The sequence below is a fragment of the Pelophylax lessonae genome (assembly GCF_965119305.1).
Source record: "Pelophylax lessonae genome assembly, chromosome: 10".
NCBI classification, from domain to species: domain Eukaryota; kingdom Metazoa; phylum Chordata; class Amphibia; order Anura; family Ranidae; genus Pelophylax; species Pelophylax lessonae.
In genome coordinates this window covers 208,968,194-208,989,851 of record NC_138777.1, presented here as the reverse complement: position 1 = coordinate 208,989,851, position 21,658 = coordinate 208,968,194, and the positions used below count along the sequence as shown (strand labels likewise).

The window sequence follows — 21,658 nt, the reverse complement described above, 5'->3', positions numbered from 1 at the left end:
ATGTGCTTGCTGTTCCATCGTTTCATAATGGTATTTCATATTCTGAGTTGTCATAGTAGTGGCCATCTGTATATCTTAGCAGTCAGTGAAGGGTAATTGTAAACTCTTGTAAGCAGTATCCTCCAACCTTTTTTTTATGTTTTCTTACATTATGTTTATTTATACATGTTTATTTTTGTGACTATAGTGCTACAAAATACAATTATTAGAGTCGGTTCACACTATGGCGACACGACTTTGGGGGGACTTGAACAAGTCGCCGTGCACCGCGACTTCGGCGCGACTTGCAAGGACTTCACATAATGGAAGTCAATGCAAATCGCTAGGACTTCGGACAAAAGTTGTGCAGGAACCTTTTTCTAAGTCGGAGCGACTTGAGTCGCTCCTATTACAACGGTTCCCATAGCACAGAATGGAGCATAACTTGTCAGGCGACCAAGTCGGAGTAGTGTGAACCGGCACCTAGTCACTTTATTCTCTACACCTACCTAGTACCAAAATGCCACCCACATGTGGTGGTAACCCACATTAAAGTGATTCTATAGGCTGAAGGTTATTTACCTTCATGCATTCTATATATGAAAGTAAAAACCTACTGTGTACACTCCCCTGAACCCAATCTCAATCCAGCGATTTGCACAAAAGCAGCAGCTCTCCTGGCTCTCTCCCTCCTCATTGGCTCAGACAGCAGCGGGAGCCATTTGGCTGCTGTCAATCACAGTCAGTGAGGAGGGAGCAGAGGGCAGGGCTGAGCCCTGTTCTGTGTGTCACTGGACACACAGAGCAAGGCTCAGGAGCGAGCAGGCACAAATGCCCCCATAGCAAACAGCTTGCTATGGGAGCACTCGGCACAGAAGAGGAACCCAGAGTGCCGATGGGGGACCCAAGAAGAGGAGGAGCAGGGCTGCTCTGTGCAAAACCATTACACAGAGTAAGTAAGTATAACATGTTTGTTATTTTGTGGAAAAAATCTCTTAGTAATGCTTTATTCAGGTATGCTGCTGCCTTTTAAATACAAATGCTGTTCACTTTGTACTTAGGTGCTTAATGTGTGGCGATAGAACATTCCCCACATTGCACTTTTTTGGACTCAACCTGTATGGATCTAGGAATTTATGTTGTATACTTAAAATGCAAGTTCTGTCATCTTGCATGTTGCAGAAGGAATCAAGACAGACATTTTTTCTCTTATTTTAACCATCCACTTCTGGCAATCTGGTGCCTATTTTAGCCCAATCTTCCTGTCTATTGATGAGATGCCTCTGTGGTCTTCTCTTGTCATAGCTCATCTTCTTGATGGATTGTTCAAACTTTTTGCAGTGATCTGTGTTTTTCTTAAATGGATAAATACAGGTCACTACTGGGACACATTGAAAACAGTTGTTTTCTATTTACCCCATTCACAATGCAAAGCTAGTGTGATATGCAGTGCATAAAAATGCAGATATGCACTCCACTGAATGGAAAAGGGGTTACATAGTGCCCTGTTTACAATGTAACGCTAGTGTGATGTGCAGTGTGTAAAAAATGTGCAACGCAGTGCTAAAAAAAACAAACATGCAATTTTCTACAGTGCAATGGATGGCCCTGCGCTGCTGTACAGTGACATGATACTTCAAATAAAATTGTAAGATAAAAACAAAAAACAAGCAATGCATTGCACTGAAACACTCGTCACACTTGCTGGATCCAGGACTGCACTGGCCTGCACAGTAAAACACTGCATTTAACCAAGTAGGCCAGTGTAAACATAGCTTTAAGGTTCAATGCATGTATTCAGAGATGGACTTCTGCCCACCACAGCTGCAAGGCATAGAAGTTTAGCTATTTTTCCTCTGACATAGTGGGGGAGATTTACTAAAACTGGTGCACACAGAATCTGGTGCAGCTGTGCATAGTGACCAATTTGCTTATAACTTCAGCTTATTCAATTAGGCTTTGCAAAAAAAAAAAAAAAAACCTTGAAGCTGATTGGTTACTATGCACAGCTGTACCAGATTCTGTGTACAAGTTTGGGTCCTTTCACACGGGCGGTCCGTATGTCCGTTTTTCATCCCATCCGTTTGCGGATGAAAAACGGACATGATGCATGTCAATGGGATTGCGGATGTCAGTGGATGACCATTCGCTGACATCCGATTTGGGTCCTTTCTGATCAGTTCCGTTTTTTGGAACGGAAGAGAACCCTATTTTTCTTCCGTTTAAAAAAAAGTTACGGACACAAAAACAGATTTACTAAAACTGGTGCACACAGAATACGGACGCAAAAACAGATGTCAGCGGTGTCATCCGCTGACATCCGCAATCCCATTGACATACATTATCTCTGTTTATCATCCGCAAACGGATGGGATGATAAACGGACTTACGGAACGGACACTCCAAAGTGTCTTCTGTGTCCTTTTAAAAAAAAAAAAGTGCCTGAGCTGAGGAAAATACGGACCGCTTTTAGTAAATTTGCCCCTCTGTCTTCATCCACAGTACTGGTACTTCTGAAAGATTCTTGCATAGTTCTTTGTAAAATATAGACTTTGGTACCTAAAATTTTCTGGAAGCCAGCAGTTTTTGTGCTGCTGCAATTGCTGGTAGTCAAGCTACCTGAAAAAATAAGCTACTGCTGTGCTTTCTCGTAAAAAAAAAAAAAATATATATATATTATGTTCTCCAAAAGCTGTGTCATGCTGATGGAAGAAGAAAACAGAGTGAGCAGAGATAACACCAGTCTGCTGTTGCTTTTTCTTTATCCAGTCAGCAGGCTGGGGGTGCAGTGATGGCACCACTATATTTTAAGTGTAAGTGGTTTCATTCACCTTGCTGTGCTCTTTAGCAGAGCTGTGTAAATCTCAGGACTTGATGAACATACATGTAAATACTTTGGCAGGTAAACCAACTCCTGCGTGTGTATATTTATGTTTACCTGGTTTAAGGGTCCTTTCACACAGGCTTTCTGCCCGGCGGACTGTTTTGCTCAGCGGGGATCGATCCGCCGATCTCTGCTGAGCAGGTGGACGAGAGGTCTGTTTCCGCTTAGTTTGCAGAGACAGACCTGTCAGATCCCCGCTCTCCTCTATGGGAGATCGGATGAAAAACGGACCGCCTGTCTGTTTTCATCCGATCCTATCTGATCCTTCAGACGGATGGAAAATAGGGTTTCCATCTGTCTGGATTTCACGGACAGGATCGGATCAGATAGCAGTGGGTGTCAGCGGGGACATGTCACCGCTGACACCTGCTGCCCCGTAGAGGTACATGGAGCATCCGATCAGGTACACCTGAAAAAACGGACAGGCGGACCTGATAGGAAAGCCCAAGTGAAAGGGGCCAAACTGTAACTGCGCTCCCTCATTGTAAAAGTTTCCTGTTGGAAGCTGTCAGCTGTTTATAAAGTTGCAGTCTTTTCTTAAACCTTCCAAAACACCAGCTGCTACTGTCTTCTCAAATACTCACCGTATTTCAAAATAAGTAGAGCAACTTGTGCTTGTGAGTTCAAACCAGCTCTGCACTCCATGATACTTGCCCAGACTTTCTCCTCTCATCCAGCTTTGGTACAGTGAACCCTCACATCGGGACAACATGCAAAGCTAGTATTACCAGAAGACACAATATCCAGAACGGGAACACAACGTAACACGTTTATTAGGAATGTCAATAACAAACCTTTGAAAAGAAACTCCTGAATTGCGTTCTGCTCCACCTGAAATTTAGATTTATATGATTTATCGGGCTCCCTTGATGAGCTTCCTCCACTCTGGAACCCGGTATTATATTGGAGCATTGCATCCAAGAACTAGATGACACTAGCTTAGGTGCAGACTGGAACGGACTTTATTGTAAACTCGCACAGAATATACATCACACAAAACCAGATAACAGCTTGATCAAATTACCCTAAATAATGCGGACTGTAAACAGTAATATCAGTACATCTAACAGTACATCCAATGACCAGTTAACAGCCAACAGTGATCTAATTAAATAGTAAGCTAATTAACAACTAGTGACAAGCCTAGGTGAATCCGGTCAGCTCAGTGTCTACCTAGAGAGTTTGGCACCAGTCCCCCAGAAAGAAGACCCAGGTCTGTCCAAATCTCATTAACCAGCTTTCACTTGTTTAATCTGTCCACTAGACAAGCCACTCATATTCCAGCAGTCTGAAAAAGTGAAATTTATCTTCATAGATTTCTTGAGGGAGATTGTTGATAAATATTTCTGTCCCAAGTGGAGGAGCTTCTCCAACACATTCTGCTGGAGGGCCACCATTTCCCCTCTGACCATTAACCCTGTACAAGAATAATATTACACATTTCCATCCACTCCAGAAAGGAAGCTTTATTGTCTTCATTTAGAGAATTAATCCAAGCCTTACTCTCAGCATTCATCGCATTGTTGTCCATCATTAGAGAATGATCTGCTTTCTCCATGGGATCAGAGGCTGAACTTAGCTCTTTTCCATGCTCTGATCGGGTGAAGCAGACAAAATCACTGGTGTCCTCCATGGGCCATAATCAGTGGCTAGCACAATAGCCCCTAGTCCCCTCCATAAGCCCCTATCCTGGATGGGTTTGTCACAAAGACATATTCCAAGGTAAAGGTCTATCATTTCAAATTTGGAGAAGAGGCAGTCTTTAATCCGCATCAAAGAGAGAACCAAACAGAGAGCACAGAGCAGGCTTAGCAGAAAAGCATAGATTGATTTGCATATTTTTATATGTGGTTAGTCTTGGTTGGTAAGTGTTCTAACTGTTGGGTGTATTGGTACAGCGGACCAAAAACTGTTCTAGTTTCATTGTAATGATGTTTAATAAACAAAAAGCAAGGTCCTATGTGTGTTTAGACTTAGTACAGCTGGTACATTTACAGATAAATGTATAAAGCATAATGGAATTAGGCTTTCGGAAACATTCAAATATTCCACACCTTTTAAAATAATGCATGCTCTATTATCCTCATCCTGACTTTATTACGGCAGCTAGTAGTTTTTCACTTTGCAACAGACCATTTTAAATAAGCTTTGGCCAAGAGAAGACTGCAGTGTTTCTGAATCATGTTCAGATATGGTTTCTTCTCTCCATTCCAGATATGGCTTCTTTCTGCATTTTTGGATGAGACGGCGAACTGTGTTCACAGACAGTGAATTTTGGAAGTGTTCCTGAGCCCATGCAGTGATGTCCTTCACATAATCATTACTGTTTTTAATACAGTGCCGCATGAGGGCCAGAAGATCACGGGCATCCAATATTGTGTTCCTGTCTTGTCCCTTGTGCACAGAGATTTCTCAGGAGTTTCAGAATCTTTTGATGTTATTCTGTAGATGTTGATATATTTAAAGTCTTTGAAATTTTACGTTGAGGAACGTTATTGCGCAATTGTTTGACAATTCTTAGTTGCAGCTTTTCACAGATTGGTGAACCTCTGTCCATCTTTACTTCTGGGACACTCGGACTCTCTAAGATTCCCTTTTCATACCCAGTCATGTTACTAACCTGTTGCTAATTAACCTCATTTTTTCCAAATGTTCTACCAGCTCTTCCTTGTTAGTATTACGTGCCAGCTTTTTGTTGCTCTGTCCCAACTTTTTTTACATTTTTTATTTAGTGGTATGCGACATACACAAAGAAATGGTAACTTCACAGAACATATTATCAATACAAAATAACATTTGCTCTATCAATGTAAGGGTGCATCCTGCTGGAAAAAAAATCTTCTAGAGCAGTTGCCAGAGGATGAAAATAAAAGTAGGCAGGAAGCCCAAGCAACCAGGTAACAAGTATATGGAGGTCCAGGGACCCTTCTGGGTGGGTTGTGTAAACGCCCTGCAGTTGAAGGAAGTATCTTCAATCTTCGGAAGAATTTACCAGAACCTGGGGGAAGTCTAATGCGAGGTGTCCATGGCATGTGCCAATTTTAAAATGACAGAAAGTAAGTAAATGGTAGAATGATAGAAGATAAGAGGAGGGGGGAAAGGGAGTTGAGTAAGGGAGGGAAAAAATGGGGCAGGGGGGAGGTAAGGGTCAATTAAAGGGAAAAGAGGGAGGTTGTGCTGTCCTGAAGTTTTTTTTTTATATGTGTTGCTCCCATCAATTTCAAGAATTTCCTTATTTTTTTGTTAAAATTGTACATTTTCTCAGTTTAATCATTTTATGTCTTTCTTTTTTTATTGTCAATTGTGAATAAACTATTGGTTTATGAGATTTGCAATTCATTGCATTCTGTTTTTATGAAAATTTTACACAGCATCCCAACTTTTTCGGAATTAGGCTTTGTATATAATGTTATATAGGTTGTAGAAGCTGCAGTTGGGTAAGAGATACAACATTTGCACTAGCACAGGCAATATCAAAACAATACATAAAAACAGATGCATCTGTGGCTGCGGACCAAGCATGTGGTCACTTGGGGAGATATTTAGACACTTGGATTTTATGCAGATCCTGCTAAGTATTTACTCTTTCTAGGTTTTACAAATTGTTCACACATTGATCTTTTTCGCAGCCAGTGGAGGATCTGCCTGACCCAAGGAATCTGCTAACACGGGCCATTACTCCACCCAATCAGTGTCATCTGTTATGATTGTGGGTGTACTCACAGCCAGAGGACAAAGGGTCACAAGGCGGACAGCCTGGGCAGCGATGCCAACAAACTCATTAATTGTTGTGACAGACTCCTGTCACAATTCTCGTTTAATTTTTTTTTTTCTCTGTTTCTCCACAGTCATGTTGGAAAATCATGAGGTAACAGAAGATGACATGCCGCCTTCACTGAAACGCCAGAGGATAGAAATCAACTGTCAGGACCCATCCATAAAGGTTTTCACATTTACCATTTATTTCTGTAGCTTATTCTTTGATGCAGTTATGCCATGATGGGATAACTGCTTGTCTGGAAACGAGACGTAGCCCGAGGAGGTGTAAATCTCTGCATGATAAGAGCTAGGGCTGGTTCTTTGTCCAAGTCACGTCAATGGCATTAAGCTTTATGGGAACTTAAGTGCTCTATTGCCCATTTTCACACAGTAAATCAGCCTCCATATGAAAGTGTTGGGCCTTAGTGCCTAGAAGAGTCTTGGAGGGAATGATTTCTCTCTTTATATCATTTTTGGAGCTTCAGGATATCAAAGGAAGGCAAAGAAAAACATTTGGTCTGTGTTTCCCATACTTTTGTCTAACTCAGTGGTTCTCAAGCTTTTTACCTTCGAGGAACCCCTGGCGAAAAAGGCTGAGAGCTCGGGGAACATCGGCGTGATCAGCGAGCTGTAGATATAATAACAAATATTAGAAACAGCATTAAGCAATAGAATAAATATTAAAACGTACCTCCTTAATGTAAAACTTGTGCTTGTTTTTTTGCACAGATGCTCAATTCTGGGTCAAACCTAAGATAAGCAGTATACAGGGGGCCAGCAGGGGCGAGCACAGGGATTCAGGAGGGAACATTAAATGAGGGGGGGCAGGAGAGAAAAGTATAGTACGGGAGAGGGGGGAAGCAGGAGTAAACTGGAGGGTACAATGCTAGCATCTGTAGTGGTTTACCATGAACCTCATGCTGAGTAGCTCAGGAAGTGGCTAAATCGCAATAGTATCTTGTGCGCCAATTCTTGTCCCTCCCGAGTGATGTAACACCCACACACAAGCTCCTGGGATGGATGGGAGGGGAGGGCTGCCCGCAACAGGCCCAGGACAGTGATGTCAGTTTTCCTCCGCAGCCTGTCAGATGTTTGGGGATGTGATCTGCCGTTCATATGCTTATGATGAACGGCAGATCGTGGCGGAACCCCTGGGGACCTCTCGTGGAGCCCCCTAGGGTATCGCGGAACCCTGTTTGAGAAACACTGGTCTAACTCATGTGAACAACATTAGCAGTGGCTGAGTGCAACCCTTCATCCTGCCACTATTGACAAGACAAGTTGGGGCCTACCTGAATCTACATATTTAGCCAGGCTCCGACTTATTACCTATTGCTGTTTTTTTTTTTTTTTTACAAATAATTTATGATGATTCCATGGCAAATTCTGAGAAACATTTTTATTTAGTCATATATTCATAAAATAAACCTTAAATTTTTATTTTTAAATAGCTAGCATTTCACCTAAATCTGCTTGATTTTAGTCTTCTGGGAAAGGGATCACCATTCTCATCCAATCAGGGTTTTATTACTATGAACAGTGCTCTTGCTATAATATAATGGCTGCTCCTTCTTTGTCCAGACAGAAGGATGGAGGAGTCTAAAGCTGGATACACACTATCCAACTTTTGTGGTTAGATTTCCTTCAGAATTACCTTTTCTATGTAGTGCAAGGACCTGCCAGATTGCATACAAATTGAAAGTGTTTAGGTTTGACCTCATATTATATGGTTTTGGTAAGTCTGAAGGAAAAAGTCTTCAGAAAATCTTATAGTGTGTATGGCACATAAGGCTGGCCATACATTATACAATTTTCTTATTCAATTTCCTTTAGATTTACCTTCAACTATGTAGTGCAGGGGCCTGCCTGATTGCATACAAATTGAAAGTGTTTTGGTTTGACCTCATATTATATGGTTTTGATAAATCCAAAGGAAAACTATACAAGAAAATAGTACAATAGACTATTTTATATAGTAAAATCCCTAAGGAAGCAGAACATCAGCAGCTATTTTTTTTTCATACAGTCCCCTATCAAATGGATGAGCTCTATTACCATAATTTTAAGGGGCAGTGGGAACACTGTTAAGCTGTGTACATAGAGGATGCTTGCGACTTCAGGATAGAACATATATTTTGAGGCATATGCTATATGTATATATATGTTTTTTAACAGTAAACTTTATTTAATTTTATTAAAACAAAACAAACAGCACAGCAGTGATACATTTACTTCAAACAAGCAGTGATCACGAGTTGAGAAATACAAAGGAGCACTAGGTTTTACAGTAGACATTGGGCAGAAACATATATAGTACCAATAAACAACTTCACGCTAAAAAAAAAAAAAAAAAGGCATCAATACATCCTGGGCAACGACACGAGAATCAGTAGCCCAAAATTGAGTATCAGTCTAGCTAGCAAGTCAGTAGAGGTAGATGGGGGAAGGGAGTTGGGGGGTAAAGGAGGAAAAGCAAAAAACAGTATGATAACCCTACTGAGGTAGCCAAAGAGGAAATTCCACAGAGATGTCATGAGGAATAATACCTACAGGAAATAAACTCCAAACCCACTACAAGGATAGCTGTATCGCCTTCACCCACTCCGCCCATATTTTATTAACCTTCTCCAGGCGGATCTGTCCCGTATGCATCAGTTTATAAAGTGGTCAAGCTGCATTAACTAAGGTCTTCCATTGTTGTACAGTCGGAGGGTTAGCCTTTTTACATTGAAGCAGAATCGTCTTCCTGGCATTAAAGGCCTTGTAAAAGACAAATATTTTTTTTAAATTGGAAGGCTTCTATAGTACCACAAATCCCTAGTAATAAAGGGACTGGATCACAAGAGATCTGTAATTTACCAATCAAATTAATATCCTCAACTACTTCATTCCAGAACTTCTGCACCCGTGGGCACAACCAGACCGTATAAAAAAAATGTACCTGGGTCAGAGCGACATTTGGGGCAAACTGCATCCCTGAAGGCTTAGATTCTCGATAATCGAACAAGGGAGTATGTGCTGTATATTTAAAGGGTAACTCCACTTTTGTTGAGAAAAAAAAATCCCCTCCCTGGGTTTTTCATGTACATTGCAGGGATTTTAACAAATCTTGTTACCAATTCCTACCTTTTGCTATTCTGAAGAAATAGCTGGTTTTGTCTGTGTCCATGTGCCATGGGAATGGGAATAATTTTATCATTCTCAGTCAGCTGCTGCACTTGTAGATTTCTAATGAGGAAAGTGCATCCCTTTAGATGTGATTTGCCTTTGGGAGTATGTCATCAAAAATTACATTTTTGTTACAGGGGGATGCCCAAAATCTGACTTGTATCTTAATTCAGACTTTTAGGCAAATCGGTAAGCCAATCACACAGGTAGAAAATGGCATCTCTGGGGGGAATTTTGTACACTATCTGTGTGCAGAACACCTCTAAGTTGCCATATAGCATTGCATTTTACTTAAGGTTACAACTCTACAAATTGAAAAGGAAAGATCATTTTAATTTTAAAAAATTTAATTACAGTATGATGTGTGTAGCAATTGTATATGCTATAGGGGAAGGGGGAAGGGAAGCCATTTGAGCTGCAGGCAGTCCTAGTTTTTTTTGTTGTTTCTTGGGCCTGTTGGTGATTGTTCACTGTGTTGCTTACCCCTCAGTTGGACTGCCTTTGGGCATCCCAAAAGTTTAAGACTTCCTGGGTCCTTTAACCGCTTGCCGACCGCCGCATGACTATTTACTGCGGCGGTCAGCCCCTCACAGGCAGAGCGACGTAGTACTAAGTCACTAGCCTGTGAGGGTCTAGGGAGCGAGCGCACGGACCCCCCCCCCCCCCCGCGTGCGACCGGCGGACCCGATGTCCGCTGGTCACTTGGCGATCGTCGGTGCAGCGGGAGAAAGGCAGGCGGCTGATGTAAACAAGCCGCCTGTCATTCTCCCCTGTGTAGGAATAGTGATTATACGGTTCTACTATGTAGGACCGTTGATCACTGTTCCTACACCTCAAGCCACAGCCAATCACAGTTAGAATCACGCCCCTAGGGACACACATAACCCCTCCCTCTCAAAGTTAACCCCTTCACTGCCAGTGTAATTTTACAGTAACAGTGCATATGTATAGCACTGATTACTGTAGAAATGTCACTAGTACCCCCAAAAGTGTAAAAAATGTCAGTCAAGGGTCCGATCTGTCCGCCGCAATGTCGCAGTCCCGCAAAAAAAATCGCAGATCGCCGCCATTACGCGTTAAAAAAAAAAATTACAAAAATCTTTCCCTTTGCTAGTAAACGCAATAACTTTTATGCAAACCAATCAAAATACGCTTTTTGCGATTTTTTTTTTACCAAACATATGTAGCATAAAACAAATTGGCCGAAAATGTTAAAAAATTTTGATTTTTACATTTTTTTGTGGGGGGAATTTCATATAAAAAAATGTGAAAAATATTATTTTTGCAAAATTGACGCTCTTTTTTTGTTTATAGCGCATGATCAAAAAATCGCACAGGTGATCAAATACCACCAAAAGAAAGCTCTGTTTGTGGGGAAAAAAAGGACGTCAAATTCGTTTAGGTACAGCGTCGCATGACTGCGCAATTGTCCGTTAAAGTCACGCAGTGCCGAATCGCAAAAAAAACCCTGGTCGGAATGGGGGTAAAATCTTCTGGGGCTTAAGTGGTTAATAGATTTCGATTTTTGTACTCACTTTAAAATCTTTTTTTTTTTTTTTTTAGAGTTCTTTGAGTGGCAAAGGTTACACCCCTCTATGTTTATGCAGAGTAGTACTGCTTTTCTACAAAGCTGAGGCATGCTATTAGTGGATGGGATTGTCATGGCCTTGTCCACCCTATTTGTTTTCCATTGTCCTATCCTTATGTAGGCAGAAGTACAACCTAGAAATTAGGACTTCCTGTGTCCCCTTATGGAAAAGGATTTTTATGGTGTGCACAAAAATCCAATTTTTAAACATTAGCATGCAGTTTGCTAATATGTATGTTAAAGCTTGCGCTAATGTGTTTAAAATGTTTAAAATTCTGTAGAATCTATTTAAACATTTTTCCATTCTAAATCAAAGCAGAAGTATTTATTTCCATTTGTTCAAAAAGGGGTTGACCATATGTTAGAAAACATGAAAATAGATTATGATATTTAGGTTTGCTGTCCTGTTTTATAATCTCGGGATATGTGTGTGGGGGGTCTTAGTACGGAGATTCTTTAATGTGTTTGTGGAAATGGTTTATGCTGCCTGGGAATGCATCTGTTTATACAAATCCATTCCCATTATTTCTAAACGTACTTGTACAGTAATCTAGAACTGTAATGGGTGAGGGGTCAGCAAGCAGAGCTTGTTATTAAGAAAGAAAGGATTTTTGTTCATTTGATAGCATGCTCTGAGCTCTAGAGCTTGTGTTCTTTTAGCTTTCCTTTTTTGTGGCATTCGCAGACTAGAAACCCAAACGTTTAGGGATGGATCAGCAGCACCGCGGCATGTGATGATGTCTTGTAGGCCAACTTTCTGCTTTTTTTTTTTTTTTTTTTTTTTATTATTACTTTTTTTATCAATATGCGAGCAACACCCTAAATACCTGTAAACATCACATAAGTAATCTCATATGTGTTCACCTCATTGTGTAGCTGTGAAATTAGATTGATAACACAAAATTATGAACTGTGCCATCTAAACACATATAGGACATGTAGGAGACACACATCTAACACATAAGACATCATATATATATATATATATATATATATATATATATATATATATATATATATATATATATATATATATGTATGTATATATACATATACATAAGACATCTAAACACATGTAGGAGACAATTGGTTGTATAGATAACTGTTTTCTGTTTGTCGTTTTTACTTTCTACCACTAGATGGCAAGCTTGGTATTCCTCAAATATAATCCGACAAATTATATGTTAATGCAAATCATTTTCTGAGCAAAGGTAGAGATTAAATTCCTGCGTTTACCTCTGTTTCTCTGTCAGCGAGCTTGTAAAGAATGAAGGTAAATTATGGCCCAGCTTAATCTTGTAGCTGGATTTATTTCTGAAAATTACACATCTGGAATATACAGCAAGGTTTGTAATATAGGTTTTGATGTTTTAGGGCATTGCAGGAAGCATAATGTGACTTTCATATATAAATATTCCTAGCGAGGACACTTAAGCTTTCAGTTCCTATGTTGTAAATATTACGCTATATTAAAGGTCAAGAGAAGTGAACTGCTCTCTTCTTACATGGAGGCTGTGTCCCATTGGTCCCATTATTGCACTCGCTGTTCCCAGTACACCATATCAGAGTCATACAAAATATTGAGTGTCAGAGACGTAACAGAAATCCCTGCTTGCAACAAGCTGTGTCTAAATAACTGATCAGCTTCCATTTACAAGGAATATGTTCAGTAGTCTGTTAATTTGGGAAAGTTCTGTTTAAACTTAAATTTGACTTTGTAAACCTGAGCTACATGGGAGGCAGATAGAGGAGAGAGATACTAGTATTGGCCTTTCTAGTAATGAGAGTTTAGTATAGCCTTTCAGCTTAAAATACAAACTTCAGGAAAGTTTCCAAATTCACAACTGAAGAGCATACATGTGAATTGTGTTACCTCCTACCTAGAGGATAGGTAATTCATTTTAACCAGTCTTTCGATATATTATAGAGTTAGGCAGATGGCACTCCAGTTTCCCAGTTCAGCCTTGCAGTTTACCGTAGTAACCTCAAAGAGTGATGTCAGGAAAAGACCAACGTTTTTGTTTTTAGTATAGATCTAGGTTTGTCCCAAGCCTATTTAAAATCAATTACTGTTGACTGACTCACTTCTTTGGTTGGAAGTCTGTTCCAAAAATCCACACGTCCACATTAGGGATGCACCGATCCGATATTCGGATCGGAAATCGGCCCCGATCCGGACAAAATAGCTGGATCGGAGATCGGTAAAGTTCGGCCATCCCGCGGGCCGATCCAGTTTTTGCTGAGTAATGGCTCAGCCATCCCTTACTTGGTGCAGTAGTAGTATGGGATGGCTACTTCCTGTATAGGTCCGGCTCACAGGCGGAGTAATATCAGATGCACTCCGCCTGTGAATGGAGGAGCCACGCACATGAAGCAGTGGCTTTGCAGCCGCTTGCTTTGTGTGTAGCTCCTGATCTGTTCCGGATCGGTATCAGCGATTTCACCTCGCCAGATATCGGTATCGGCTCCAAAAAAGACGAATCGGTGCATCCCTAGTCCACATCTACCATGCTTTTGGTAAAATAATGCTTTCTAAAGTTAGTTTTAAACTTTCCTCCTGCTAGTAGGACGTCATGTCTCCTGTTTTTTGTTTTGGTTCAGGAGGGCTGAACCTTAAGCACAGCTTTTTTGTGTTTAAAGTGGAACTACACTACATCTGAGCACTACAAACCAAAAATGCTGTTTAATTCATAAATCAAACTCGCCCATCTACCCATGTCTCCATGCTTTATTTTTCTGAGAAACCACTTTGAAAAACACCCCCTAGCATTTTTGGCCATGGCTATCTTGAGTAAGGGCAGATGAATCATGTAGCATTTACCTCTTGGAAATCCATCAGCCCTTAGCTCAAGCATGCATGCATGAGGGTGTGCTTAGCTGAGAAAAACCCTCCTCTTCTCCCGAGGACACCTGGGATGTACAACATAATTTACCTAGCCCTGGAGACAAGTAAGTAACTGAAGATATGAAGAAAAAAAGTTTTAAACAAGTAAATGTGATATACTTTCGTACCTATGAACTAATGCTAGCAGCATAAGGATTACAAATGGTCATTAATGAATGAGAAAGTGAAGTTCTGTTTTAAACGGTTCAGTTATGTTCTTTCTTTCCTCCCGACTGTACCTGTTCCTGCAGTCTCCCCTGGTATGTTTATCCCTCAGACCTTTCACCATTTTTGTTGCCCCATCTCCGGACCAATTTTATATTATCAAAATCTTTATGTAGGTGAGGTCTCCACAAGATCTGTATAAAATAATCAGGACCTCCTTTTTTCCAACTGGGGATTCTGCTGGTGATAATTAAAGATCTACTGTATGTAGAGGAAGTAGGACTATCTTACTCCTGCCATGCCTTCCTCTAAAGATCTATATATCTAAAGATCTAATCTATATACAGTGGGTACGGAAAGTATTCAGACCCCCTTAAATTTTTCACTCTTTGTTATATTGCAGCCATTTGCTAAAATCATTTAAGTTCATTCTTCTTCCTCATGAATGTACACATAGCACCCCGTACTGACAGAAAAACACAGAATTGTTGGCATTGTTGCAGATTTATTAAAAAAGAAAAACTGAAATATCACATGGTCCTAAGTATTCAGACCCTTTGCTCAGTATTTAGTAGAAGCCCCCTTTTGATCTAATACAGCCAGTAGTCTTTTTGGGAAAGATGCAACAAGTCTTTCACACCTGGATTTGGGGATCCTCTGCCATTCCTCCTTGTTGCAGATCCTCTCCAGTTCTGTCAGGTTGGATGGTAAACGTTGGTGGACAGCCATTTTTAGGTCTCTCCAGAGATGCTCAATTGGGTTTAAGTCAGGGCTCTGGCTGGGCCATTCAAGAACAGTCACGGAGTTGTTGTGAAGCCACTCCTTCGTTATTTTAGCTGTGTGCTTAGGGTCATTGTCTTGTTGGAAGGTAAACCTTCGGCCCAGTCTGAGGTCCAGAGCACTCTGGAGAAGGTTTTTGTCCAGGATATCCCTGTACTTGGCCAAATTCATCTTTCCCTCGATTGCAACCAGTCGTCCTGTCCCTGCAGCTGAAAAACACCCCCACAGCATGATGCTGCCACCACCATGCTTCACTGTTGGGACTGTATTGGACAGGTGATGAGCAGTGCCTGGTTTTATCCACACATACCGCTTAGAATTAAGGCCAAAAAGTTCTATTTTGGTCTCATCAGACCAGAGAATCTTATTTCTCACCATCTTGGAGTCCTTCAGGTGTTTTTTTAGCAAACTCCATGCGGGCTTTCATGTGTCTTACACTGAGGAGAGGCTTCCGTCGGGCCACTCTGCCATAAAGCCCAGACTGGTGGAGGGCTGCAGTGATGTTTGACTTTCTACAACTTTCTCCCATCTCCTGACTGCATCTCTGGAGCTCAGCCACAGTGATCTTTGGGTTCTTCTTTACCTCTCTCACCAAGGCTCTTCTCCCCCGATAGCTCAGTTTGGCCGGACGGCCAGCTCTAGGAAGGGTTCTGGTCGTCCCAAACGTCTTCCATTTGAGGATTATGGAGGCCACTGTGCTCTTAGGAACCTTAAGTGCAGCAGAAATCTTTTTGTAACCTTGGCCAGATCTGTGCCTTGCCACAATTCTGTCTCTGAGCTCTTCAGGCAGTTCCTTTGACCTCATGATTCTCATTTTCTCTGACATGCATTGTGATCTGGAAGGTCTTATATAGACAGGTGTGTGGCTTTCCTAATCAAGTCCAATCAGTATAATCAAACACAGCTGGACTCAAATGAAGGTGTAGAACCATCTCAAGGATGATCAGAAGAAATGGAAAGCACCTGAGTTAAATATATGAGTGTCACAGCAAAGGGTCTGAATACTTAGGACCATGTGATATTTCAGTTTTTCTTTTTTAATAAATCTGCAACAATGTCAACAATTCTGTGTTTTTCTGTCAGTATGGGGTGTTATGTGTACATTCATGAGGAAGAAGAATGAACTTAAATGATTTTAGCAAATGGCTGCAATATAACAAAGAGTGAAAAATGTAAGGGGGTCTGAATACTTTCCGTACCTACTGTATCTAAAGATCTAAATATCTAATGATCTATATAGAGAATTTAAAACCTTTTTCACCCTGCTGGTGAGCCCTCTAGTGATGTAAAGATCTATATGGAGGAATCCGGACTTCCTTCCTCCTGCTGTTGACCCCTCTAGTGATGTAGCTCAGAATTCTAATCAATTTCCTCACTGCCAGGACACACAGTTTTCTCCTTTTTTTTTGCTATCATCTGAAAAAAATGTCCTCAAATATTTCTCTTCTTAGTTCTGGCCAGCACAGTACCCCCAATATTGTACCGTTATTCTATATTGTACTCTTATCAAAGGATCCTTTATCCCATGTCACCCTTCTGCCTCCATGTTGTTCCTTGAATAACGAGGCACTGTTGTTATACTGTTGACTGAGAGGACAACACAGGAAGCTATAAAGTTAGACTAATAAACAGTGAAATAAATGTCTAGGTTTTGCAGGGTGGAAGTGGTGTTTGAATCCCATGACTGGGGAGACAGAATCACAAATATCAGCAAAACAGTTTACATATATGTATTTCATCTGTCTATCAGGCTGTTTTCCTTAAGTGCTGCTTTAAAGTCAACACTAGCCCTATAAAGCTCCATTCTGTAACTTTGGTAATGGTGGTAGGAAGTTAGGCAGGGCAAGTTAGGTTTGACTACATCAGCTGTTTTTTAACACACTAGGTAGGATACACACGTTATACCAATAGACTTGGTTCTATTTTCTGCGTGGACATTGCTGTTCGATCTTGAAGAGCGATGCTTTTTTTTTTTTTTTTGCAGTCGTTCCTGTTCTCGATCAACCAGACCATCTGTCTGAGGCTGGACAGCATTGAATCCAAGCTGCAGGTTCTGGAGGCCACTTGTAAATCACTGGAGGAGAAGCTGGATATGATCATGAACAAAAATTCAAACCCCATCCAAGTACCCATGGTAGCGGGATCACCACTTGGAGCCACTCAGACCTGGAACAAAGTGCGATGGTAGGGGAACAATACATCCAGCAAACCATAGTCACAGTTTGTTACTGTTTGTTTATTTAATCTGTTTTGTTCACAATGTTTATACTTTAGAATGTGCATGCCTATTAAAGAATTCCTAAAATGTCAGAGAAATATAGTGTTTAATCTAACTTATCCGTTCTCATCACATAAAGACAGTTTAATAGTGATCTTTTCAGGGATTAGTTCACTCTTAAAGCTGAGTTCCGGCCTCAAAATCTAAAAAATCGATTTTGAGCCATCCGCTTGCTGAGGGTCACCTGAAAAAGAAATGGATGCTCCCGAATTTTTTTTGAAGAAAATATACTGCCCTTCCTTCCAGTTCCTCCCGCTGCGACCGCGGCCCGCGCCGTCACTTCCGGCTTGCGATGACTCCTGGGAGCTGAACGTCATCGCTCCCAGGAGTCAATGCGCCTGCACCGACCCTGCTCGTCACTTCCGGTGTAGGCGCGGCATTCCCTGCTAAACAGCTTCTGGGCATGCCCAGAAGCTGTGCAGGAATGCCGCGCCTGCATCGGAAGTGACGAGCGGGGCTGGTGCAGGACATTCTGGGACTCCGACATCACCGAAGAGGAGGCAGAAGAGGACGCGCTGGCTTCAGCTGCCCACACCTGAGATGGCAGCGCTGGACAAGACATTTTAAAGGTAAGTATTTCTTCTAAAAGGTAAGTGCGACCAGGGACAGTACAGAGGCTATCCATTATGGAATGCACTAGCCCTGACTGTCCCATTCGATTTTACCCTTTAAATGGCATGAAATCACCAATTTCAGAAGGAGTCAGACTCCTATTGATAGCAATGTCAGGGAGATCCCACACTAAAGTCGCCTAAAGATATAAGGATCTTGCTTGTGATTCCAGAGAGAGTCCATCAATTCCACATAATAACTTAACTAGGTGTACTGACCCTTCAGTTCTATATAAATAAGAACCAATGTGATCTCTGTTATGTGGAACCTTGCCAATACAGTCTAATTATTTCCCCTATATGGCACCATCATATTGTAGGTACTGTGCAATGCTACACTAAAAACAAACTGTTACTCAATTTGTGCAAGCTTTTTCATCGGTAATTTGATCTAATTTAACATGGTCTGATTGTATTCATAACTGATATATTCATTGAAAAGGGATTGACGTGTATTTAGCTATGTAAAAAAAAAACATGAAAACAAAAAATGTAGGTTATGCACATATGCGCATGTTTAACATCAACACCTAAGTACAAGTATTCCAATTTTTTATTTTCGCCTATAACATGTTATAAATTGATAGTAACATTCTTCTGGTCAATCTGTAAGAAAAAGATCCATAGAAATAGTTACATTCCACACATCACAGTTTATCTTGCATATGTTGATTTTTATCCAGCTTGCTTCTTGGAAAAAAAGCCTACTTTTTCGAGGATGCATATGCAATTCAAATAGCAAGAATAATCGTATGAAAAACTTACATATCATCCAAGTTCCAAAATATATATATATTGTTTAATTATTGAAAAGTAACGAATCCACAAACACAATCGTTGTGTAATGGATTACAATGGGTTATTTACTGGCTCATCTCTAATTATTGGTAAAATGTCAAAAGATCACCCCTCAGGAGGCACCTGGAGTAGAGGACTCCTCTTTCTTGTGGTGGGCCTCTACCCCATGTGGTTCCTGGGGAGGAGAGTTGAATGGTAGGTGTTAGGATGCAGATTAATGTGTTTAGGGTTAATTTATAAGGTTTTATTAAGTGGTAGCATGTAGGTAGGGGGATGCATAAGTAATAAATGCAAATATTTTTGCAATAATGTTTTTTTTTTTTTTACAGGAGCGTGCAAAGCATTGCACCCGTGACCAGTGGATCCTGGGTGCAATGATTGGCTCCTTCAAACTCTTCTTCCAGCTCTCTGCCCATACCTATGTAGGGGCTTTCAGTTAGAGAGCTGGAAGAAATGTCAATGGATTATGAGTGTGGTGATTATTACCACACTTGTATTCCATTGAGAAATAAATGTCAATCTGGCATGGTGCAGTTAATTAATTTACAGATCTTTTGGGGGATGAGAGGGTTGCTTAGCAACATGTTGCACCATAAATACAAATGTAACCTGTTGATAAAGGTGAAGTTAGCTTTTAATGTTGTTGGTTGGGTTTGAAGGGCCACCTGTTAGGCTAGGTTTATGTAGACAATGGTTAAAAAAAGTGGTAAGCCCTAGTTTTACCAACCATCCAAATGACGTTAACATGGTCACCAATCAAGTACACACTGCTGCAGTTACATTGCAGTGTAACAAAATTAATATGACAGGTCATGTTTGGTAGGCAGGAATGTTGCAAGGCATGACCTATTGACGTAAATAGGGGCCTTGGCAATATCATGTCTGATGCCAACAGGGTTGTGGGCTTTCACAGGTTAAAGACTATGTTACCCCAACATTTCATTCATATTCCTGATTTGTGTCTGTTGTACCATGTACTTGTCTTAAAAAGTATTCAGTTCTCTTTGCATTGCTGTGTGATATTATTGTTGATCCTGCCATTCTCCCTGCTTTCCTTTTTTAAACTGACCACAAGATCACATCCATCCCAACATGGCCAGTATTCTGGCTGTCTTCCAATGGTCAGACTTGTGATGACCTGACCCGCTACACAGGTCTTCACTGCAGTCCCCCCTCCACCTCTCTAAGCCCCTATGCAGCTGATCACAGAGGTCACCTGATCACTTATAAAAAAAAAGAAAAGGTATTTATAATTTTCTAATATATTTATACACAAATGTTTTGCCATACATTTCTATTTTAAACTGTTGTTTTACAAGGTCAAATATACTTTAATATAGACAATCAGAAGGCAGCATATCGCGTCCGAGCTGACTGTCCACCAGCTCTAAAAAGCGATCCACCAGGGTCCACTTTTCAGAGCTGTCAAAAATCCTGCTGCGGATGTAAATGAGGCCTTACAGTGCAGGTCAGCATCTGTGCCCTATTTAATATTTTCTTACATTTAGATTATAACTATTTCAGTTTTTTCCAACTGAGGAATGAAAAGAGAATTTATTCGCAGCAGGCAGCGTGAACGCTTCTTGATTAAACTTTGATAATGTCACTATGACTCATGTTGCATAGATGGCTGCTTTTTCTGTTTATATTCTGTGTTTGCCTGCTGTCTTTGTTTCAGAAATTGGCTTTCAACAGGACTTCATGCGCTAATATCTTTATTATTGCAACATCACAAGCAGCAATTCAAAACATAAAAGCTAGATCCGAAATGCCTAACCACAGTAAACAACAAAATCGCATCTATTGTACCTAGATTGGTTTATAAACCTATAGGGATCATGTGAATAATGTGATCCACCTTGACTGATTAATTCCCAAACACTGACTGATGGATTTTTCTCAAGGGCTCTCGCGAAGTTAATATGTACATAAATGTATTGTTTCTTTTTCATGTCTTTTTTCCCGTAAGTCCTCTCTGTCATGTTCAAACAGTGCTCATCATAGTACCCTAGAGGCTTTCATTTATCCACTCACTTACCACACATTGTTCCATCCGATCAGAGATTTCTTGCTTTTCTCAGTTTTTTACCTGTCAGGTACATGTAGAACTGGCCATACACTGTGTGCTGAATGAAAAAAAATTTAACAGATACCACTATCCATGTTAAAGAGAGCCGATGGACGAATCTTCCGCTTTGCCTATTGTATAGTGACAGTTGCTGTAGGTGGCTGTCAGAATACCTTAAAAATGGCTACATTTGATTAGTTTGGATTGCATTTCAATGGAAGGATGTTGGGTGGAAGGGGAGCAGAGCAGATAGGGCCACCCACATTGCAAGTTTGATCGGATCATCTGGAACTAGATGAAATTCGCATAGTGTGTGGCCAAATTTAAGTGTTCACATTTTCAGAAAAGGTGAACTAACATACTATACCATAGGTGCTCAACCTGTGGCCCTCCAGCTGTTGTGGAACTACAGGTCTCATGAGACATTGCAAGCCGCTGACAGTTACAAGCATGATTACCAAAGTCAGAGGCATGACGAGGATTTGTAGTTCTGCAACAGCTGGAGGGCCACAGATTGGGCACCCATGCCCTACACCAGGGGTCTCCAAACTTTCTAAACAAAGGGTCAGTTTACTGTCCTCCAGACTTTACTGGGGCCAGACTATTCCCAGTGGGAGTAGAAAATGCTCCAGCATCAGTGGGAGTAGAAAATGCCCCACCATTGATTTTATTGGAAGTAGAAATAGAACCTCATCA

At 40.9% G+C, this 21,658-nt stretch overlaps 1 protein-coding gene across 2 annotated transcripts in view; it reads left to right on the top strand.

Moving 5' to 3' along the window:
- The window catches only part of BANP (BTG3 associated nuclear protein), a 645,526-nt gene that overhangs the window by 78,325 nt on the left and 545,543 nt on the right, over positions 1-21,658 (top strand). Inside the window, exons 3-4 of one of the 2 annotated variants that reach the window (XM_082269666.1) lie at positions 6,712-6,806; positions 17,192-17,391. In XM_082269666.1, the coding sequence (XP_082125792.1) occupies positions 6,712-6,806; positions 17,192-17,391 (295 nt within the window). The remainder of the gene's footprint in view (positions 1-6,711; positions 6,807-17,191; positions 17,392-21,658) is intronic. The other variant, XM_082269667.1, reaches the window with a different exon arrangement.